The sequence below is a fragment of the Alosa sapidissima genome, chromosome 5, assembly GCF_018492685.1.
Source record: "Alosa sapidissima isolate fAloSap1 chromosome 5, fAloSap1.pri, whole genome shotgun sequence".
Classification (NCBI taxonomy): domain Eukaryota; kingdom Metazoa; phylum Chordata; class Actinopteri; order Clupeiformes; family Clupeidae; genus Alosa; species Alosa sapidissima.
Window position 1 is genome coordinate 2,352,515 of NC_055961.1, and position 25,052 is coordinate 2,377,566.

The 25,052-nt window shown below is 39.3% G+C and overlaps 1 protein-coding gene and 1 long non-coding RNA gene across 4 annotated transcripts in view; one reads left to right on the plus strand and one right to left on the minus strand.

Moving 5' to 3' along the window:
- Positions 1–446: 446 nt before the first annotated feature.
- Positions 447–25,052, minus strand: part of LOC121709316 — a 35,086-nt gene continuing 10,480 nt past the window's right edge. For all 3 annotated transcript variants that reach the window (XM_042092588.1, XM_042092589.1, XM_042092590.1), the window contains 5 exons: positions 23,789–24,052; positions 23,359–23,619; positions 5,050–5,086; positions 3,111–4,645; positions 447–1,129 (listed from right to left, as the gene is read on the minus strand). In XM_042092588.1, coding sequence (XP_041948522.1) covers positions 987–1,129; positions 3,111–4,645; positions 5,050–5,086; positions 23,359–23,619; positions 23,789–24,052 — 2,240 coding nt within the window. In that variant the 3' untranslated portion in view covers positions 447–986. The remainder of the gene's footprint in view (positions 1,130–3,110; positions 4,646–5,049; positions 5,087–23,358; positions 23,620–23,788; positions 24,053–25,052) is intronic.
- LOC121709371 lies at positions 1,491–24,549 on the plus strand. Its single transcript, XR_006031930.1, has 3 exons — positions 1,491–1,657; positions 23,455–23,524; positions 24,476–24,549. It is a non-coding gene; the product is annotated as an uncharacterized LOC121709371 (long non-coding RNA).

The window sequence follows — 25,052 nt, forward strand, 5'->3', positions numbered from 1 at the left end:
TAAAGTTCTGAATTTTAGGCTTTTTAAGACTTTTTAAGACCCCGCGGGAACCCTGCGCTAAGATTGGCACCTTACAACTCCCATGATTTCTGTCCGACTTTAGAAATTTAGTCACCGACTGTGAAAACAGACCAAAATCATACAATGTACAGTAAGGCCACCATAAAACTAAACTAAGACTAAAAGATTTCAGATGACTAAAATATGACTAAAACTAAATGGTGTGTTATTCAAAAGACTAAGACTAAATCAGAATGTGCTGTCAAAATTAACACTGCAGCTAAGGACTTTGGCTAAACTTGTATATTGTTGCAAACTAACCTAAAATAACACACATTCAGCAACTTTGTGGTAGTCTACTTGTTCTAGCAAAACTGTCTCTGGGTCTAGAGCCTTTGAGAACAAGTGGCTGTGCACAAGAGCTTTGCTGAGAAAGTGACAGATCACAAAGTTATTTTTCTCTTTATTTATTTAGTTAGAAATACAATTTCAATGTCAGAATGTTAGGAGGACATGTGTAGAAAATGGATTCATAACTTTGCTGAATGTAGGGACATTCTGCAGATGAATCAAAGCTAATGTTACCATTTTACTATTGTTAGTGGTGGTGGTAATTAAACATGAATGGGGCCACATTTATGAATGGGAAATGTTGATTTTGTTAACAACTGAAAATGTTACACAGGGGACTTTAAAAGGCAGAACACATATGTATATAACATAATTCAATTAACTCAATTCAATTAACAGAACAACATTATTAAACACAAAATAAACATCCTAAATACAATAAAGGTAGAGGGAAAAAAAACATATATTTAGTCTGAAGTAAAAGCTAAAGAAAAACATGTTTTAAAATGAGCAGCAGGATTTAATATGGGACGGATGATTATTCCAGACCCATGGGGTAGCAACAGAAAAGGCCCAGTTTTGAGGCATGACAAGGGATTGCATGAGGGTTGCATGAACATGGGAAGCAGTTTTTTTTAACTCCTTTTCTTTTTCCTCTTTCTGTGTTTTTTTCCCTTTTGAATCCTTGCATTTGCACTGCTGTCCATATGGGGAAAAGGGGGACTTTCCTCTGGAGTGGGTTTGCCACTGACGTGAGATCGGCTGGCACTGTAGCACTCTGAAAGAAAAGTAGGCTGTATCAAACCTATAAATATCTATATACCGTATAATGATATGTGATGATAGTTTATTTGACTCACAGTTCCCTATTCTTTTGTGCACACACTCGTCAAATTTCCCTCACAAGATCAAAAGAATATATATACTTATACTCGTTATTTAGAAGAAAGTGTTAAATTAAACTTGGCATGACATTTAGAGATGACACTTGTAACTGCCATGGTTAATTTGTCACATATGTTTTTTGTTTCATTGTTATGATTTGTAATGTTATATTGTGTATCTTGATTTATTGTTATGTGTATATTGTTTGATTACGCGGGCCAAAAGGTCAATGGATGATATGTTGCACACGGACATTTGCATGTGTTGCACAGCTCACTTAGGCAGTGAAATGCGGTAGGCCTAAGACGCTGACTCGTGGTTCACGCCGGCATACCACGATACCAAGAGGATTTTAATTATGTAATTATCACATGGACACTTTGGGACTTTCATTCCCTCATGGTTGTGTGCAGCCAACGAGGTATGTTGTACCTTATTGTATGTATGTATGTATGTGACTATGTTTATATTGTGTTTTTAACCGAGTGATACGTTTCATGTTACTGTAATTAAACAGTTTGACGGTGGACGATAAAGAAGAAGAATAAACCATGAGTAATTCAGAACCAAGGCTTTGTGTATTTCCTGAGGGAGTGACAACACTTATTAACAGTCCTTTTCTAATGTATAAGGCCTGATGAATGGTACTTGACATTATTGTGTTTCCTTCCAAGTAATCGGAGTGCAATGCAGCAGTTTGATGTTTCATAGAATTGTAAATTAATCTGTGAATATTTTGTTGGCCAGTCTCAAAATATAGTAATTCCTTAACCATGTCAACTAGGGGTGTAAAGATTAACCGATACGTATCGGTATCCGTTTTTAACGTGTAAGATACGGCTACATCGATACGTGAAGCCCCGTATCGGAAAAAAAACTTAAATGAACCGGTCGTTATATCGATTTACTTGTTATGAATCGGTGCACAACCTTTTCTGCTCGCTCAGACTCATTTACGTTCCAAGCAGCGCGTTCATCCCACTTCCGGTTTTGAAACTATACGTGGCACGGAATTGTGGGTAATGCAGTTCGATTTTGGTTACATTCATTGCCCAAAGTTGTCAAATGACCTCATTACCCATACATCTATTGCAACTTAAGCATGTGACAACTTGCACTCGGTCGGCTTTTGTTTTTCGAAATCCAGCGCGAAATTAAGCACTTATAGCATTCCTTTGGCCCTTGCTGCTAAAACGATGCATAAATTATTAGCCAATGATTTTGTTCATATTCACTCAGACTTGTGGCATTTTAGGTTTCTGCATAGGTCTACTGTTGGAACAAAATAAGCCCAGAGAGTTCATTGATTTGTAGGCCTATTTTATTCTTGTAGGGTAGGCTAGGCCTACATGAGAAAAGGCCAAGAGTGTCTTAAGCACTGTTTTATTTTATTTCGGTATTGTCTTACCTCAACAAGGCTACAGCTCCATGAAAACAATCAGATATAACTATAAAATCTGTAAAGTCTATAAAAAATGTATTTTTATGTTGTGTTTGGCTGCTGTGTTTGACTGAAATGTAGACTATTCTTTTTTCATTTCAATACAGTATATGAAACAAACCTTAGTTTATATAATCATATTCACACATTTTGTTGCCTAATTGACAACCATGACCATGATAATTGCTAATATAAAATGAATGTGCACCTTGAGCAAATTATAAAAGATCTTTCAGAATGCTTTCCATTCTTGAACTGTATCGAATTGCATTGAATCGCATCGAATCGTACTGAATCGTTTTTTATAAACATGTATCTTTTCTTGTATCGAATCGTGCCCATGTATCTAGATGCGAATCGTATCGTCTTTTACATGAGAGATTCACACCTTTCACATTTTCTGCATCATGTACATTAGCAGAATTCTAATTACCTGAAATCTTGTCAAGACCAGTCTTCAGATAACCTCTTCTTTTTTTGTATGAATCCTCATATTGCTTGCTTAGTTTTTCCAATGTCTTAACTTTCTCAGCATCTCCTGTCTCTCTCATCTTCTCAATCAAGAAATCCAGCTGATCAATGGTGGAAAAAGAATCCAATTTCAAAGCGATCTTCTCCAGTTCCATGATGCATTGGTAGGCATCCTCCAATAACTTCAATTTCTTATCTTTTGTGTCCTTTAATTCTTTTTCAAGTGCTTTTTTAGCATCCACATGCTGTTCATATTGCTGCATCAAATCATGGGCAACCTTAATCGCCTTTCTGGTTTTAGGCACATAGATCTTCCTCTGCTTGACATGGGCCGAGACAGGGCACTTGTTTGTACACACAGTGCAGTGACCATCTTTCATGACGCTGCACCAGGAAAGGTCCTTCACCCACCAGCAGCCCGGGTAGTGGCAGTTCTCCTCACAGACGGTGCAGCACATTGCTGATTTAGTCAAATGCCACCATGATGACTTGATTGGGACCACATCTTTGTAAGGCTCATCAACTTCATAAGTGAAGTTTTCATTGTTCCCAATTTTATTTTTGTTTTTTTTTAACGCTCTTTGAGTCTGCTTAAGCATATTCTGTTTCAGTTCCTCCATCTTGATGGCATCCTGTAGGTTGTAGACAATGGCTTCTAGTCTTTTGCGCTCTCTCAGCACTCCCTCTGTCATTTTTAGTTCTGTTGTCTCAAAATCTTCCAGAACCTTGAAGAAGGTCTTCATACTTTTGTACCCCAAGTTCCAACACGACTTGAAGAAATCTTCTTGGTCCTCTTTATAGGTCTCACTTTGACGGTTGTTGAATGTGAAAATAAGTGGTTCTCCGTCTATGGCAAAAGGTACTCCTGCTTCTTTGAGGGCATTGATGATGTTGGCAGTAGGCACACTATCTGAGTGTGTGGAGAGAATTACGATGTTTTTCTCAATATCTTTACCAAACAGTGACAGAATGGCATCAAAGATATAACGCTGAAAAAAAGTAAGGCGATTCTGACTTGCTTTCACCACAAGACCCACAGCTTCAACTTCATGAATGCCATCTTCAGATCTGAACAATACTTGCAAATCCTTTGGAATCTGCTGATCAAACTCAAATCCATCTGTAGCTCCATATCCTGGAGTGTCAATAATTCTCAGACATGAAGGACATGTTTCCAGAAACAGCTCATAAACAGTGATGACAGTAGTTTGAGATTCTGTCTGGGATTTATTTTTATCTTTTTCCGAGATCTTAAACCAAACTCTGTCCTCCCATTTCACCCCTAACATGTAGTTTACCATGGTGTTGATAAGCGTAGTTTTCCCCGTTCCTGTTTCTCCAACTATGAGGATGGTTTTAGTAGGTTTAGTCTCATCTCGTTTTCCAAAGGTCCATCTTCTGACTGCTTCTGACCCACTAATTTCACTCTTCTCTGTCGGAAGCAAGTAACATGCTGGGCTGCCTGATTTTATTACCGAACATTGCACAATCAGTTGTCTTATAAAGAAGGAGAAAGATCGTATGAATTAGAATATGTTCAGTATTCAGTAAAAACATGTTGATGTTAATTGTTTTCATATGCAGTAACTGAACTAAAATGTTTTTGTGCTGTTGGGCCTACACTAATGCACCATTATGCAGGATAGTTATATATTTTCTCACCCTCATCTGTATTTAAAACTAATGGCTGTGCTGTGTATTGGACTAAATGTAAATGCAGATATTATTACATTTATATCTGCATGTGTAGATATTTTCACATAGCAAGACAAATCTTCAATTGAATTAAATACATCTTCCTACATATTACATGATCAATGCTCAATTTTAGATTAGGAGAGAGGGGGGCACCAATTATGTTGGTTATAGAAATTCATACTTTACTTTACTGTGGTACTTACGTTAGGTAATTCCTTGTAGAAGCCAACTGCTCTCTTCCTAAAATGATACAAAATGAAATATTTGTTTTTAGGCCTTCTGGTTTTCAGTACTGTACTGTAAGGAAAAAAGCATCCACACTGACCAACAACAATGAAAGTCTCTCCTCGTGTTGATGAATGTAATGGCTAAAATGTGATGGATTCTGATTGGCTGTCAGCTTTTTACCATTCATAAAAATCACTCTGAAAGTAATCCCCAACAATATCATTCTTCATTTTGTTATTGTTAGTTTATGTGTGGACGTCGTCATTCATATTAGCTAAGACGATACTTTTTTACTGTTATCGTTTTTGGTGTGAACAGCAGTTAACCCTACTGATCACATTGATGTAAATCAATCAGAATCAGAAAAAGCAATCTTTTTTCCTGTTCCCACACTGTACTCCCCATAGGAGCATAGTCTGGGGGTTGCTTTTTTCCCTCCTCCCCTCTCCTCATGTTATGCTGTATTCTTCTTCTAGTATACAGGGTTGCCAACTTTGGGTGTTTGGCTGAAGTGAGATTTTGTGAAGTCATAGTGCGTGTGCATTACATTTTTCCCTAAACCTAATTTTAAAAATGTCTGTCCCCTGACTCTTTTGCTGTGTATAATCCCTGATTTATGTAAGAAAAAAATAATAGAATGGAAAAGTTTCTTCAAAATGTCAATTTAGGCTACTGATAGCACTTGAAAACAAGACCAGTGGTTTTACAGTGGGCAGTGCTTCGACTTGGCCAGCTTCACTTGCGGTCCGCGCATGGGATCACGCGGTATCACACAACTTTAATTTGTATTTTTCCAGTGAGACGCTGCAACAACCCAAACAACCGGTAGATGGCTCAAGTGAGCAGGGTGTCTCGTAAAAAGAAATGGAGCCTGGAAAACCCTACACAGACTTCACTACAGACTTTAGCAGACTGGTTTAGAAATAATTTAATAGCCAGAAATATGCCTGCCCTGCCCTAATAAAGAAATATTTGGTTAACTGCGAGTGAATCCCGTTTGCAGCCGTAGAAGAAACGCAGGACAAATGAAACATTCTGGTTTTCTCCGAGTGCAACGATGATAGACAGACATAATTTGGACAAAATATAGAGCATATTAACCTCCGTTGCTCAGCCAAATGCCTTCCTGTTATGTCCTGTTATCACAGAGTTAGCCTACAGGCGATAAACGATTTTTGATGGTGCAAGTTTACTTCATTAGCGGTTTATTTTTTTTTTTTTGATTATTAAAGACTGTTTTTCATTTAAAGGTTGGACTTTGTGCTTATTCAGTAGAGCATTTAGTGCTCTCCCCAATCCCAGACGTTCACATTGCATGTTTGTTTGTAATGGATGCAACCGCGAGATAGGCTATGCGTTTGACGGCAATGAGTTGTTAACAGACATGAACCAAGACATATAGCCCTGCAGCAATCTAGGGACTGTTCGTTATTTATTCAAGGGGCCACCGGAGGAATTTTGAGTGCTTCAGTTGCAAGTTGCATGACCCTCTCTTGCCTGCTAGAAATTGCTCAATGACCCTCCGACAGAATTGTTCAAAAAGACATGACCCTCCCCTGCCAATTGTCGCTGTCTTCTGCCCGCGCCACAGCCACACACTTTGTGATAACGTTCTTGAATCAATCTTTCCCGTGAGCTTGCATGCTACCAGTCCTTCCTTTTCAAATGTGTTGCGCCTGTTTGCACAATTTCACAAATAATCATATGTGATTAATAATATGACAAATAATCCCTGTGCACGGGGACCGAAACAATGCATGCCAACTTTTTCCGTGTTTATCACGTATTTTAACTTTCCCCCGCTGTCTTGCCGTTTTAATGTCTTCCCGTAGAATATCCCATATTTTAATACTCTCATAACAGCCCTGCCATCGGGCCTGTCTCTGTGTTGCCCTGTTGCTACCCCTTGCCCTTCCAACGAAACAGATGTCTTCAAATCATCGTTTTCCTTGCTTGAAGGTGATGTTAACCTATTTAAGTTTAACGGCATGATTGTCGTGAGAGCACGATTCATTGGCGCTTGCATGTTCGGCCTTATGTCTACGTGCGCACCTGAGGCTACTCAGCTACAAGAGAAAGAATTTCCCCTGTTTGTATGTTCACTGCAAGTTGGCCTACCATAACTTACCAACTCAGCACTGTAAACCCTAACTGGCTATTTATATTTTTCTGTGAAATAAGCAAATGTATTTGTTCAACTTTATGAAGCAGAATTACGCATAGGCTACTTGGAACATAATACATTTGTCAAAGGACAGATGTATGTTGCTAGTGACAAAATATTAACTTTCAGTGTTTTACGATGTCTTTGTCATGGGGAAGTGTTTTTCCCCATGCATTTATTCTAGGTTACTGTCAGTGACTGCCGTGAGAGAAGCAGGGTCTGTGTTGTGTTGCGTTGCGTTGCGTTAATTTATTATCGTTGGGCATACCGTGCCGTGCTGTCCACAGCTCTTCAGTTCTGACAAAGCCAAAATTACTCATTTTGAAACAATGAGTGCAGGAAGCGCGTTTGTATGGTTATATTGCTTGACGGGGGGGATCCCAAGCAGCTTTCAGCCATAAGGCTACTTTGAGAACATTTCAATTCACCCGACACTAATATTCAAAATGTTGAAAACTATTTCGGCATAGCCTATAAAGCAGTTTAATTAAATGGAATGTTAGTTGTAAACAAACGAGCTACCTTGGCCTCACAGATGCGCTCGTGCCTTAGATGGCAGGAAAAATCTTTACGATAGGCCTATTAACTAACCACCCGATTCACGTTGGCTGGGGGGAAGGGGGGCCATCAGACATTTGTGCCCAGTTAATCCGGCCCTGCCCCCAACAAATCACACCTTCCCACCTCTGACAGCTTAAAAGAAGTCAAGAGGACTCCTTACTCACAGACCTATTCACAAACCTGCAGCATTTTGCTGTGTTTTGAAATCCTATGCAGCTACAGGAGCTTCCAATCGTGAGGAAGCAATTTTGCATTGTAGGCATAACTAAAATGCAATAACGCCGCCAACAACAACCAAAACTAGGCTAATCATTGTCAACATGTAAATTAAATGTAACATTATTGTGAATCAAATTAAAATGTTCTCTTTTGCAAACGTAGGCATAGTAACAGAATCATTTAATAATGTTACAAAGATACTACATCAATCCGTTTTATTAGGCTACTAGGCTATTTGTTTTGCCTTGATTCATTTAGGCTAGGTCTTTTTATTCAGGGGCTGTATTCACAAAGAATTTTAATGCTAAAAGTAGCTCCTAACTGACGAATTTAGGAGCAACTCCTAAAAAAAATGGGCGTGTCACTCCTAACTTTAGGACTCCTAATTTTTTCACAAAAAGTAATTCACGAAGCATTTTAGACCTAAAAGTAGCACCTAAGTCTGGGACAGCTTAAGTCGAGAGGACTCCTAACTCACTAAGACCTATTCATAAACAGCTTTTTTATGGCATTTTACGTTGCGATATTTTGAAATGCGTAGCCTATGCGCAACAGGAGCTTCCAATCGCGAGGGAACAATTTTGCATTCATAAAAGGGATGCAATAACGCCACCAACAACAACCAAAACTACTCATTGTTAACATGTAAATAAAATGTAACGTTTCATTGTGAATCAAATTAAAATGTTCTCCTCTTTGCAAACGTAGCCTAGGCATATGGTGACCGATTAATTTAATAATGTTGCAAAGGTAGGCTACTGCATCAATCCATAGGCCTATGTTTCATTAGGCTACTAGGCTGTTTGTTTTGCCTTACTCTTTATTCATTTAGGCTAGGCCTTTTTATTCAGTTATTAATCATCTTCCGTCCTTCGCACTACTTGTGTAGCGCACGCATTCTCCGACCTGTTACCTGTCACTCATCATCGGAAGAGAGGTGTTTGGAATTCCCGCGTTACAATCGTCAGCCAATCAAGGTGGTCACTTCAGTCAAGCTCGTGCATGAGTAATGACGTCATCCATAGCCACGAAGACTCACTCCTAGTTTAGGAGTTGTCTGAAAGGCTTTGTGAATAACTTTTAAGAGAAAACTCCAATCTAAAATCTTTAAGTGCGATTTAGGAGTAGCCTACTCCTAGTAGTAAGATAAAAGCCTTTGTGAATAGCCTACGGCCCCAGTTATTCATCATCTTCAGTCCTTGTGTAGCGCACGCATTCTAAGACCTGTCACCTGTCACTCATCATCGTAAGGGAGGTGTTTGGAATCATGCCCGCGTTACAATCATCAGCCAATCAGCCAATCAAGGTGGTCTCGCTTGCCCATTTACCCAAATTAATGGTCGAATATTACTGATGATCATTGTTATTTAAGAACAGGGTACCATAGGGTACGCATAGGGTACCAAAAACATCTTGCTCGTAAAAAAGCATCATAACGCACATTCTGGCGGGTCTGTTATTTACTGTAGGCTGCGCAAACCACAGGCCTTTATTTTGGGCATTCATTCATTCATTCATTCATTCAACCTTTATTTATTCTCGGAGGGTCAGTGAGGGAAGCCCTCATTTTCAATGAAGCCGAGATTACAGAAGCGAAGCAAAGTGCTCCACAAACAAGACAACATTCGAGGCCTTCTGTTGAAGAATTTTATATAAAGGCTGCGCTAACAGTAATCATCCTGCCCCTGATAGGCCTACCACAGCTGTGGATAGTGTGCAATGTTCAAATAATAACAATCCAATGTGTGTCTCAATTGTCCCCGCTGACCACCTCACACATTTCTCTAGATTTTGCAACGAAATTACATGACACAATGCAATAAAATATGCCAGTTTTAGGACACAGAATAATGTTTGTAATGATACCAGGTAGGCCTACGTTTAACAGTACCTAACAAGTGTAATGAGCTATTCATTGTCGAAGGTGCATGGTGAAGTGAAATTCTTACTTTGGAAAACAAACATTTGCCGATATGTGTTCTGGACTGCAGGTAACTTGTTAAGCCAGTGGTTCTCAAACTTTTATTTCATTCCCCACTTTGATCAAGGGGCATGACTGATGATAGAGGAGATAACGTGTTATCCCGAGGCTTTTGCAAGTCAGCATCTTCGACGGTAGTCTATTAAAAATATAAGTTTTCGATGTCCCAAACGGAGAGCCATACTTTATTGTTTTTAACAATCTCTATGCTACTCACAAAAATGGGGACATGATGAAGTAGGCTATCCAACTGTCGTGTGTTAAATTATTGTGATTACGAGCCAGTGGTTTTCAAACATTATGCGTGACTCGGACATCTAACTAAATGCAACAGGCTCATATCGTCCTCGCATTCGCAAAATGAGGACCAGTGTTTTGTCAAATTGCAAATAGCTATTCGTTTTAACAATTTTTTAATGATAGTAGCCTATACAAAAAGCACTTCATACTATCTTAATCTTGGAATATGGGGAGGGAAGTGGCGCGTCTGCAGTCAGCCAAATATGAATGTAATTCTGCGGCATAAAGCAGATGTATTTGTTTATTGTACAGAAAAATAAAAATGACATGTCAAGCAGTCAATTGACTACATTGCAGTCAAGAAGTAGGGCAAATTAAGACACTGTTTTGATTTGCGTAGTTGCGTTACCCCCAACACTGACAATAACAGACAGCAAATTAAGATATTTTTTCGTTTTGTGGAGCGGCACCGGTAGGCTATGAAAAGCAGATTTCGATTTTCGCTACCACCGTGTAGTCAAGCCTTAAGCCATACCCAAGTAGCCTTAATCGAGGTAATGTTTAATTACGATTTATTTTGTTATTGAATTCGTAGGCTGGGATTCCTCTCGGTAACCTATTACGTTTAAAGGTAGCCTAGCCTCCTGCTTTTTCAGAAGGGGCGGCAGTCAGGCTACTGACAGAGCGATGTACAGTGGCAGAGCGATGCACAGTGGCTGAAAGTGGTACTAAAGCTTCACGCAGCTTCACGCCTCATAATGCGTGACTGAAGTGGCCATTTGAAAGCGATGCCCACTGTACCCCGTAGCATGGAAGGATTTTGAGCCACTGTGCCCCTGGGCACAGACATGAAAAGGGCCCCCCTGAAAAAGGTAGTAATTGTAGGGGGGTCTGGGGGCATGCACCCCCGGTAGATTTTTTTAAAAATAACCCCTTAAATGATAACTTCTGACGAGTTTTGTGGAAAGAAATGGACAGATTGAGACTTACAAATATGGAGGGATGGAAATTAAATATTTTTTTCCACCTACCACTGTGGCTGGTGGATTCCAAAGTCTACCAGCCACTCAACTTTTTTACCAGCCACTAGAGATACAGTATGAACATTTGATGAAAAATCATGACCAAAATGATCACGGTTATTGGTATTATTGCGATATGATTAAAATGTGCTGACTTTTTTTCTAAACCTACCGTATTGGACAGAACTCATAATTGGTCTGCCTTTCATGCCCAGTAGCAGCAAAACTAGAGGTCAACAGAACAGCTAGTGTTATAAAAGTCGTGTGGCTCCTTTAAGATACAATCCACTGGTCTGGGTTCTGGAGCCATCCAACTTTATCTAACTCTATACTAGCCTACATAATCTAATTGTATTATTATGTCTACGCTATATTTAATATTTATTTTCTATTTGGCCTGTTATGAAATCATGCATTGGCCAATTTAAGCACACTTTTTTACGACACTTAAATACATGCATGCTTAGCATTTTGTGAAAATAAATCATTATGGCTACATCGACAAACTCTTAGCCATGAGCTGTATATCCTCTGATTTTAATATTTACATACATAGGTATTTAAGCACAGCCCAGTTTTAAGACACATAGGGCCCTATCATGACATTCTAAAGCGCATCTTCACTCGTCAAAAGTTTATTCAAATTTAGTAGGATGTCCAGTTCACATTGGGAGGGGTTTCGTTATCAAACGTGGAGTGCATGGCGCAACAAGGTGTTCCTAGGTTTTTTAATCAGTCATATGGGTGTGTTTGGGGCGTAACATCATTTAAACAAATGAGAATGACATCTGTCCTTCCCTTTACCGGCGCAAAGCGTGATATGTCAAATAAATGCATCGGTATTTTGGCATTCAACAGCGCATTTGAAGGAGGCTGCTTGCGAGACCGTATGGAATAGTCATTCCTAAACCATGCTTTACTAAAACCTAGCATAACCTTCACGCATTTGCAGTCGTCTATTATTTGAACTCATTGGCAAAGTGAAACTAACTTCACCAAGGTGTCAGTCAACGACAAGACCGTTATATGTAGTTACTTTCACTACTGACTGACACTGGGTTACCATCGAAAACATAGGCTGAAAAAAGCAACAATTACCCAAATATTGCTCAAATGACTGAACAAAACAACATTTATCCTGCAGAGGAGTTGCTTATATCTCGTGACAGTGTGTCTTCAGCTGTGCTCCATACGTGTCTCTCGCCTCTCCCCTAATCACTTTTAACCGTCATTACCAATTTGCAAATGATGGTGAATAACTACTCATCATGAGATGTACAGTATTTCGTAATATCTTTATTCTAATTGTTTCCCGTTGTAATTGTGCAATTTGTAATGTTTTGCATGGACGTGCGCTGGTGTGCGTAGAATGATAGAAGGATGGTGCGTGCACCTGCCAATATGACTGTTGACAATGCGCTCTTAAAATAACATATAAACAACTCACCATAGACTTCTGACCAGGTGTACAATAGCGATTTTTAGACAATGCGCCAGGCCTCTCCCTAGGTTGTTAATTGCCACACCCCTGGGTGCATTGTTTATTAAATGTGCAAAATACCGGATTAAACTTTGCGCTGGTGGAAAACGAGTTTTACGCCATGCACCAGTGTGCAAAATACAGCCCTTAAAGCCCAAAGTTGGAGACCATATAGAAATTTGCTACCATTTCAAAACCGGTGTTACATGGCAACTAGCTCCCATGTTAACTGGCTGCGTTGATGACGTTTCATGATTGATGACGAGTCTTTCACAGATGTGGCCGCTTGCAGATTTAAATCTAGACAGTTTTAAATCTAGACTAAAGACAAAACTGTTCTCAGATGCTTTCTGCTAACTGCACTGAGTTATAATTTCTGAATTTGTCTTGACAATTATTCTACCTTGTGCCTTTTATTTTGTCTTTTTAATCATTCTCTATTTTCAAATGATTTTACCTTGTGTTTTATGTTTTCTTTTTATTATGATCTTTACCTTTTGAACTATTATTTGACTATATTGCCCTTCTATGCTTTTATTTGTTATTATGGTTTGGTTTTGTTTATGTAAAGCACATTGAATGACCTCTGTGTATGAAATGCGCTACAGTATATAAATAAATAAACTTGACTTGACTTGACTACCATGTTATCATGCTGCTGTTGCCCAAGCCATTTAGTAGGCCTTCAAAGTATCATGGTTAAGTTTTACAAACGTTTCACTGAGGCTAGGCTGTGGCCGCCCCTACCTGAAGTGTCTGTAGAGCCACATGAACGTCAGCAAATAAATAAAATAAAAATGTGTTGCCTAATTGTGTATCCTTTTGTCCAGCCTATTCTTTTAAGAATTCAGTTCATGAAACAGGCATTGAAACGCACACTGCAATGGGCAGGAGAAGTCTATAATGTGTCCATATTTTACACAAAATTTGGCACAGGGAGAGTCAAAACTCTTAGGCTTATAGGCTATTAATGTTAATGTTGCTGACATGTAAACATGGGTAAACATGAGTTTGATGTTTTTTTGATACTTTTATTTCTTTACCAACTGGTGCTTCTCCTGTGGCGCAACAGGTTAATGCCTACACTTTTTCACACAGTCGACATGGGTTCAATCCTCCTCAATCAGAGTTTTTTTAAAATCATTATTTATTTCTTTTTAGACCAGCAACGCTTCCTCAATTTAGGCTACAGATTAGACTACAGACTACAGACTAGGTGGCCACAGAGAGCCTGACCAGCAGTCAGTGAAATGTTTGAAAATTTAACCATGATACTTTGAAGACCTACTGGCTTGGGCAACTGCTGTAGCAAGACAACACCGTAGATATAAGTATAAGTATATATACTCTTTTGATCCCATGAGGGAAATTTCTCTGCATTTATCCCAATCTGTGAATTAGTGAAACACACTAATCCCGGCGCAGTGAGCTGCCTGCAACAACAGCGGTGCTCGGGGAGCAGTGGGGGGTTAGGTGCCTTGCTCAAGGGCACTTCAGCTGTGCCTACAAGTCCGACGCGCTAACCAGTAGGCCACGGCTGACCCAGGTAGCCATGATCAGCCGTGTTAACTTCCTACAATCATATATCAGCTGACTTCTTCTAATTGTATAAGTGAAGTAAATTTCACTACAATTTATCAGCTGGTTCGTGGCGCAAGTACGAACATGAATGGTTATCATGGTTATAATGGTTATAAGAGGTTTCATTTAGGAAGCAGGTTCGATATAACCTGACTCTTGCCAGATGAATTTCGTTCCGCCTAGCTTCACTCACCCATCTGGGATCGATCCATTGGAGAGGTGTTTCAGAAGGCTGGGCCTTATCAAAAATTCATGCACATGATTTGGATATGTCACATCTATGAAACTCCCGCCCTGCGTCCTGATTGGCTCTACCATAAAATCTGGCGCCGAAATCACTCTCAATAGAAACGATCCCAGATGGATGTGAGTGGAGCTAGGTGAATCTAGGCGGAACGAAATTCATCTGGCGAAAGTCAGGTTAGGTTCGATACCCACGTGGAGTTATTATTAGGCTATTTAGGTATGTATTTTTTTGGTGGCATATTCGTGGTCCAGTGCATGTAGCCTACTACAGACAATTTTGACATTTAAAATATGTCATGCATATTTGTATTTGTTCGTCTCCAGTTTCCATCAGAAAGTGACAAATCTGCAAGCGGCCACATCTGTCAAAAAAAAATCACCAACGCAGCCAGTTAACATGGTGCGCCAGTTGCCATGTAACACTGGATTACTCTGGAGGCTTATTGTACAGGGGATTGCACCTTTGTGTTCGGTAAGGTCTGCTGTTTATTCTGGTTTACGGTTTGTCATGTGTTGCACAAAAAGTTTGTGAGATATTCCACCTACATGAATTGAGATGAGCGCAGAGTTATATGATTATTTCTTGAAAGTTAATTTTCTCACAAACCGTTTATCATTCAAAGCAGTGCTTTCTCGTCTGCCTCCTTCAGTCACAGACTGCACTGTGTCAAATGTCACTATGAAATGCGATTAATCATTTTTAATGCGTTAATATTTCTGTAATTAATTAATCGAAATCAATTAAAGAAATGTGTTATTTTGACAGCCCTATTAGTTGGGGGCCTAGCAGCGAAGCTGCAAAGGCACCCATTGAGTTACTAGCTTTTCCTATTATTATTATACATCCGACATTGCAGTCTATGGCAGCCTATAGAACGCCTGGCTAAAATTTGGCAGAAAGTTTCGGGACAATCCACTGACCACTCACGCTCATTTACGGATCTCTAAAACCAGCCGTATTGCACCACCAACGGGTCAAAATTTGGCCGAAAATTTAACCGCTGGGTCTAAAGTTATGAAATTCGTCGCACTGATTCATGACCGTCCAATGATCACTCTCACCAATTTACTGCTCTATGTCCAACACTCTAGTGCTACCAATGGGTTGAACCTGGAATGCATTCACGCATGTGACCATTGAACGGTGCGTCCGATTTTCACAAACCAGGCACTGTTGGAATCCCTGGACTGACCTGAGTTCGGTGACTCCTATTACGTCACTTTCCGCCATATTGGACCTCCGCCATATTGGATTTAGTCCAACTCTATGAAAAGTTTCAGCGTTCACAAATTTCATCTGATTTTCACGGAACTTGGCAGAGATGATCTTCTGCCCGAGCTGCACAAAAGATACTGGTCAAATTTTTCAATTTCATTTTTGTTTGCCCGTGAGAGCCAATCAAATATGGCGACAAAGCCGCCAAACAGGAAGTGGACTAACATCTCCGTGACGCTTTGAGTTAACATAACAAAACTCGGTAACATTAGCCAGGACACTGTCCCAATTACTCACAGCAATTTGTATGCATATACATTGAACGCTATAGCGCCACCACCTGTTCAATGCTGCACATGCGTTCATGCGCGTGATCCTTGACTCTTTTGTCTGATTTTCTCAAATTGAGGTAGCGTCTGAATCCTTGGACCATCCTGAGTTCATCGACCCCTATCCCGTCACTTTTCGCCATATTGGATCTCCGCCATATTGGATTTAATACAAACTCTATGAAAAGTTTCAGCGGTTACAAATTTCATACGATTTCCAAGGAACTTGGCGGAGATGATCTTCTGACCGAGCTGCACAAACGATACTTGTAAGACTTTTTAATTTCAGGTTTATTTGCCCGTGACAGCCAATCACACATGGCTATGATGCCGCCTAACAGGAAGTGGACTAACATCTCGGCTACGCTTTAATGTATGAAGTCCAAACATGGTACAGGGACTTGGTATCTGATTGTGAGGACGCACTAGGAAATTGGCATCATTTGGCCTCTATGGGGGGCGCTGCAATACAGGAAGTGAGCTTGTATCTCAGCAATGCTTTGATGTACAAAGTCCAAACTTGGTATAAGGACCTGTTACCATATTGTGATGACGCACTAGGAAATTGGCATCATTTGGCCTCTATAGGGGGCGCTGCAATACAGGAAGTGAACTTGTATCTCAGAAACGCTTTGATGTATGAAGTCCAAACTTGGTATAGAGACTTGGTACCTGATTGTGGGGACGCATTAGGAAATTGGCATTATTTGGCCTCTACAGGGGGCGCTGCAATACAGGAAGTGAGCTTGTATCTCAGCAACGCTTTGATGTATGAAGTCCAAACTTGGTACAGGGAGTTGGTATCTGATTGTGATGACGCAATAGGAAATTGGCATCATTTGGCCTCTATAGGGGGCGCTGCAATACAGGAAGTGAGCTTTTATCTCAGCAACGCTTTGATGTATGAAGTCCAAACTTAATACAGAGACAAAGTAGCTGATTGTGAAGATATGCAAGGAAAGTGGTCTCATTTGGCCTCTAGGGGTGCTGTAATAGACAAATTGAGCTCACATCTCAGCAACTCTTTGGTGTATGAAGTCCGGGGACATGGTAGCTGATTGTGAGAATGCACAAGGACATTGGTGTAATTTGCGGCTCTAGGGACACTATAACAAAGTAAACTAGAAATGCAATTCCAAGGAATTACCAGTGCATGAAAATGCTAAAGTTGTGATGTAAAATATCATGTATAGTTAAAACAGATAATACAGAGGTGGTTACTATGGTGATGCTAGGATAGACATGGTGGTTGCATAGCTTAATAAAAGTTGATAGTTTAAAAGTAGACTGTTTAAAAGCTGAATGTAGATAGTTTACAAGTTGTTGATAGACAGTAGATAGTTTAAAAGTTGTTGATAGACAGCTAATTTAATAGATAGTTTAATGATAGTTTAAAAGTAGACCGTTTAAAAGTTGAAGGTAAATAGTTTAAAAGTTGTTGACAGACTGGAAGTTTAATGAATGTTGATATTCAAATAGTTTAATGGCTGTGTATAGGTAGATATTTGATGATAACTGAAAGTTGGAATGGCTCTAATGTTTGCTAGTAGTAATGCTAAGATTTTTAACTATTTCTAACATTAGCTACTTAGCTAATGTTTTATAGCATTGCTAGCAATGCTAACCTGCTAACCATGCTACTTAGCTAACGTTTTCTAGCAGTTTAATGAATGTTGATATTCAAATAGTTTAATGGCTGTGTATAGGTAGATATTTGACGATAACTGAAAGTTGGAATGGCTCTAATGTTTGCTAGCAGTTATGCTAAGATTTTTAATTCTGCTAACCATGCTACTTAGCTAATGTTTTATAGCAGTGCTAGCAATGCTAACATGCTAACCATGCTACTTAGCTAACGTTTTCTAGCAGTTTTGCTAAACATGCTAACTATGTTAGCAGTGTTAACTATGCTAACCATGCTTGTGGAAAACTCCCTGCCGGAGTCAGCGTCTTGACGCCAGAGACGTCAGCGGTGACGTACCACGCACTTGCGTGCATGTACGAATTTTGAGTTTGTGTGCTTGGCTGGCAGACACTTTCCGCATTGCTCCAGCATCTTGCTAAAATGTTATTCTCTTTGTGTGTACGTGTGCGTTGATGACAATGTAAGTGTGCATCATTTATGTCTGTATTTATGTTGTAATTATCCTCGTTGTGTTATCTACATGCTGGTTAGTCCGGTAACCGTGTAACTTTGGTTTTACCGTGAGCTCTAGTTCATTTCAATGGGGAAACGCCTGTTTCTTAAATGGCTTGCTGAATGCTAATTTCTAGGGTTAAAGTTACATGAATGGTCGGGTTTGTGAGTGCTTTGATAGTATTTTCGACCTGTGGTGTTATTTCCACTGTTTTGTGAATGTTTGAGGCATTATTTTAGCTTCCAAATGTTGTATTGGTCGTGCTTATGGCGCCATGTGTCGTTCACGTGAACAGTCGTCTTTCTAGACCTTCTGGCGGCAACAGGCCTACTGCTTTGCCATTTGATCACCAAGTGTACTGCACTTGAATTTATGCCGTTATTACTTGCCTCTTTGCAGTAACTTCGTTTCCTTATCACATTGATGTTACTTAGGTGCAATTATATATTATGTATATATTGTTAATGTAACTTAATGTGTACATTTCATCCTACTGCACTTAATTACTTGAGGTCTGTATATAAATGTACATAAGTTTATCTAGTGTATTACTTGTATTGTACAGATTCCTCCTAATTGTATTGCAACTGTTCATACTGTACATTTTAGTATAATGTATCACTCAGTTTATACAGTATTCTAATTACCCTTTCTGTATATTCTTAATCTACAGAAAACCACACACACACACACACACACACACACAGACACATTGTGTATTTATATACAACCATACTTTGAATGTATATCCAACAGTTCAATGAAGAACCATTTTGATGCCTGGAATCAATAAATCTCTTAATATCACGTAAGTCGCAGCTGTTCTCTAACAGGAGCACATAGTCAGTGAGGGGGCGACTAGCCATCAACGTACACGTCCGTCACAATGCTACTTAGCTAACTTAACTAACATTTTCTAGCAGTTTTGCTAAACATGTTAACTATGTTAGCAATGCTAACATGCTAACTATGTTAACCATGTGATTTAGCTAACCTAGCTAATCATTTTTAGCAGTTTTGCTAAAAATGTTAACAATGCTAACATGCTATCTAGCTACAGTAGGTAGGAGTCATAGTTGATGAAAAGTGTTGACGTAGTTGATGACAAGTTAAACGTTGTTGATAGACAGCTAGTGAATGTATATAGTTTAAAAGTTTAAAAGTTGAATGTAGATAGTTTAAAAGTTGTTGATAGACAGCTAGTTTAATAGATAGATAGTTTAAAAGTAGACCGTATAAAAGTTGAATGTAAAAAGTTCAGTAGTTTAATGGGTTACATTGTTTAACAGTGGATTATTGTAGTGAGGACTTTTATTTTGAAACAGTTTTGGGCAGAGGAAACAGTTGAATAGGATGTGTAGTCTTAATTGACCCAGATTGTATGCTTAAAGCCTGATGCTGCAGGTGGCCTGAACACCTGCCATAGGATTCTAATTGCTTAACGGCCGTATTATGAGGTCACAATCGGCAATGTTAAGTCTATGGGGATTTTTAAAAAGTTTTTCTTTAATAGTTTAAAAAGTATTAAAGTTTCAAAGTTGAAAAGACATAGCAGCTTGGTCCGTTTGAAGACCTACGTTACAAGGTTTGAACGAAGTTTCTAAGTTAAACTGTTCAAGAGAAATTGCGTACGGAAAAAGTGGTAAGCGGAATAATAATAAGAAGTTGTTGTTGATGTTGTTGCCTTGGAAGAACAGTACAGTGCAATGATTGCAGTTCATTGCAATCCAAATATGGACACTTCCTTTGTATCCACAACCAATCGCGAAAGTTCAAAGGCGAGTCTAGGCTGAGAACGGAATCTGATTGGCTGTGTTCCAAGGCTGTTCTCAAATTGAGTTTTTGTCATTTTCCAGTATATCTACATCTCAGCCTATGTAGCACCTATATACACGATTTTTTAAGGCTATGGACAGTATATTTTGATTTCCTAGGTAATAAAAGCAGATATCCTGAAATCCCTCTGTAATTTTATTTTCATCTTGTGTGTAAACAAAATGAAAAAATAATTTTGTACCTGGCTTTATCATATGCTCAGATCTATCTACTGAAAATATATGCAAAATCATGCATATTTAATGAGATAATGCCTAATTTGCATAATTAAACGTTCGAATTTCAAAAACTTGTAATACATTTTTATTTCATACTTGTGTAATTAATCAACTGAGTCAACAGTATGTATGAAAATTTTCAAAAAATGATTTTGGTGGGCTTAATGGGTATGTTTACTAAAGTAAATGCAGCTCAATCAGTGTTTTTTGTTTGTTTTTAGAGAAATATTTCAGAATGTGTTTAGAGTACGGCTACTCTCCTTCCGCATTCATTGACTGTGGTTTGCGCTGCATTCATTAACCAACTTGTTAGGAGAGTAGGCTACTCTCCTCTCGTGTTTATTGACAAGTGGTTTGCATTGCATTCGTTTATCGACTTAAGCCTTTCCTTCAAGTTGCCTGCGACAGGAAGACAGCTAAGGTAGCCTAAAAACACACCATTCATAAAATAACATTTTTATAACCTTTCGAAATACTTAAAACGTCTACAATACTTTGATTTGTCTGAAGACAACCTCACCTCACTATCACAGAAGTGTAATTATATTTTGAGCATTGTCAGTGGTGCAAAATAGTTTGTGTATGCTTGCTTCGCTTTCACTATAAGACAATTTGGTGTTAATGCAAACAACGTTCTAGCTAAAAACTCCACCAATTCATGTAATTATACAGTTTGAAAATGTTAGCTTCTGAAAATAGACCCTAAGTAAGGTCTAAGTTGACCCTAAGTTGTTTTTGCTCCGGAACATTCCTTTAATACAACCCTCAGAAACGCGTAGCCTGAAAAAGTGCATACTCCAGTGACAGAATGCGTGCAAGAGTTGTTTACATAAGAAATGCCCAGATTTTGGAGTAACTCCTCCCAAAGTGCGTAACTGCCTCCATGGTGCATAAATGACAGAGTTAAAGCAGCACTAAAGTTAGAAAGTTGCTAGGTCTATAATTGCTTTTAGAAGGCCACTCAGACAATGGCAGGAGTACCGTTCGTCATGTTATTCTTGAATTTCCCCTGGGGATCAATAAAGTATCTATCTATCTATCTATCTATCTATCTATCTGTTATGAGGTTATGTGCCTTCAAAATGATTTTGGAAACATTATGTTAAGCAGGGTATCTGCACATTTTCCAAGTGCAAATTTAAAGACTTTTAAGACCTTTCAAGACATCTAAATGAAACAATTAAGACTATACCACGGCAAAAAGATACATACGACAACTTAAAACTGTTTTATGCAATATTTTTTTTTCTACTAATTTTAACCCCCACCCCATTTTGGATGTCTACAGAAGTTACCAAATATATTTTGGCGAAAGAAAAATAACTGTGTGAGAATTACCTTCACAGCCACACACAGCCTCGCACTTCTGGAAACTGGTGGTGTAGGCTACCTGCGGACATTGTGAAGCTATGGCCACCGAAGAGGAGTGCCTGTGTTGCATGGAGTGGGACCTGTTGCGTCGCGACCCCCAAGAGACGCAGTGTTTTGAGTCTGAAGATTTCCCCTCATTGATAAACAGAGCTGTAGTTGAAACTTTTTTCCATGTCCCGAAAAAGAAATTGGAGGCGGCGATCCATACCAGAGGGACCAGATGGACATCCACTAAGTAACTAAAGTTATGTTATCACCTGCCTGTATATGTGAACCAGACGTGAACGGTAATGTGTTTCTTTTTAATAAACTGCCTGTACACTTACAAAGTTCTCAATGCTTTTGTTTACATGTAGAGACCCTCATTATGCTACTGTGTAAGTGTGGTGCTATTTTGAGCCTTGTTAGTGGTATAGAAATAGCGATTTATTTTTACTGTACGTGTGCCCCGAAGGCTAGCGTTAAACGCTAATTAGCGGTTTGCAATAAAACTGGTCACATTCGACTAGCATGAAAATAAATCCCAGCTAACGGTCGAACTCGGTACACATGTGTTATTAACCCCAGGTTCATTTTGCGCCGGAATTGTCCTTTAAACACGCACGTATTATGAACCCACGTTTTTTTTTTAGGTAGCCAGTCTCCGACATTTAAAAAATATGCGGTTATATTTCACAACTTTTGCGAAGTAGGCTAGGCCTACTGGGAAACGCTGGCAAGAAAGCTGCTGACAGATATTACAGGTATTATAACTTAAACTTAGATAGATATAACTTAGACTTAGAAGATATTTTCTTCCCTAGACTAGGCCAGCAACACACACTGGAAAGATCAACTTAACATGTACAGTATTTCCTCCTGACTGCGAAAACGTTTGCCTTCTTTTTATGTCAGTCCGTGGTTCCTTCATAAATTGCGCAGCAAATTATCAGACGAGTGACAAAAGCACTGCGCATAATTTGACCAGAAGTCTTCATGTCCATAGTTTGTGAAACGATGTTGCGTCCAAGCAAAGATTCTAGATGCCCAGCGCAACTCCAAAAAGGAGGACAAATGAGCGTCCAGCTTGAGGCTGCGCCGGACGCTGGACAGGGCTTTTAAGATCCATATGTCCGGCCTAAATTCGAACGTATGGCCAACCTATCGCTAACTGGCTTACCAACTCTTTCTTCCGCTCACGTAGGCTACCTGCGTATCTCTCAGGCCTCTGCACGAAAACGTCAGGCATATTTGTTCATAGCCTACTGTATTATTACCGTTTTCACACCTTTAACCACACCCATGAAAAACATCTTCAAACTGCAACCACTACACTTCCTCCCGTAGCCTCATAATCACTTATATAATTGCTTTTTAAATACACGAAACCTGATGGAGACATTTCACTCGCTCTCTTGCACTCGCTCACTGGCTGGCGGTCCCATACGCAAATTTAATACCTCCCTTTCGAAAATTCAAGACATCCCAGACAATTTAAGATTTTTTTAGGCCTTAAAAAACGAAAATTGTATTTAAGACTTTTTAAGGATCCGCGGGAACCCTGTTTAAGGTAAAGAACTCTTAAGGGTGCCTTTAAGTCAGGGGCAGTATGCGCCCAGGCTGAAAAGTGTTGCACATGGAAGAATTTGCCCCAAAGAACATTAATATTTGAAGTTATAAAAACTCAAACTGGTCTTCCTTACCTATGGTGATGATCTTACAGATGGGCTTGCTCTGACCCCCCTTTGTCTGGACAGTAATAGCACTGATGGAATATTCTCTCTCTTTATCTAATCCAGAAAAGGAGCACTGAAGAGATTTGGTGCAAACAGTCTTCAGACATTCTCCATCACTGCTGAGGGTCAGCAGGTATGACACCTCATCAACTCCCCTTGGTTTGCTCCAACTCACTGATACTAATGTTGGATCAACCTCCAATGACACATTTTCAGGAGCCGGGGTATCTGAAATATAAAAGAAATAATATAACTGATGCAACAGTATGTTACCATTTTCTTAGAACAGATACACCTACTTCAGTACACCTTAAGTTAACTATACATGAGAGGCTAATAGGGTCATACCGTCATACCCTATCTAATCATCTACATAGTACAAGGTATGAAACTATACCTGTGCGTACAGTTGTAGAGACACATGTACTCTGGCTGCCATCACCGTAGATAATGGCAACAGTAAATGTGTACTTCTCTCCTGGGGTGAGATTCTGAATGTCAACTTGCTGGCCTGGCACAGTGAGAGTTCCATGGTCTGTCTCACTTCTCCATGTCACTCTAAAGCTGTGAGGTTCAGTTAGTCCATCAGGAGCTCCCCAGGTCAGACACACAGAGTCTGTGTTCACAGAAATTAACTGAATTGGTTTGGGATCAAGAAGATCTGGAGGAATAAAAAACAAGAACCAATCAATTCCATATGTAAGGGATAATGTATAGAACGCCAGTCATTATAGCATACCTGCAAACTCAGAAGGGCTGAAAAAGGTGACATATTTCCGAAAGACTGGCGGGTGTAAGTGGTACGCAGCTGTGTTTGGGCCTACAGGATTTTATCTGAGATTTGGTTTCAATAACTTGACGCCCGTTTCATGACGGAAGAAAGGACTATCATATATTGTTTGTATTCCTTGGTGAGCGCAGCGAGGTACGTTTTCATTCATAGTTATTCAGGAAATGTTTTCACATATGTATGGTCTATTTGGCTGTGTAATTAATGTGTCGCTCTAAATGTTTGTTCACGTAATGATGTTTGTAGCCGTGAAAGAAAGTGTGTGAAATGTTTGTATGTATGTTTTCAATACAGTTTTCACGGTGCCAAGGTGACGATGATGGATTAAAAGTTGAACGTATGCTGGTTTGGCGAACTAAATAAAGAACACCTTATGCATCAGTCGAGACTTTTTTTGGATCCAAGGGCTGCTACAGAATCTTTACTCACTGAAACTGTGTCACCACATGGTTATTCTTGCACTACGTTGTTAGTATCTAGTTGTTTTGTAGGAATAGTAGGGGAGACCGGGTATGGTTGTAACATCACCAATTCCACCAATCAGGGATAAGATATGAGCCATGTGACAGTTTCTGACTCCTCAGACTTCCTTAACGATCACACATGGACATTTTCAAGTTGTTAGTGCCATTTATCCCAGAGTAAGGAGAAAAATTCAACATCTGAGGTAAGAAAGTAACTTTTTTTTTTTTTTTTCTAGTGCTTTTACCATTGTAGATACAGTTGTATGAGTTACATCAGGTCAAACTATAGTTTCTCTAGAATGGTGTAGCTCTCTCTTGCTAATGTCAAAGCACCATGCTAATACAGCTAGCTAAACAATGGATAACAGTGGTGGGCAGAGGCGCACCAGAGAATGTCTAATAAGGGG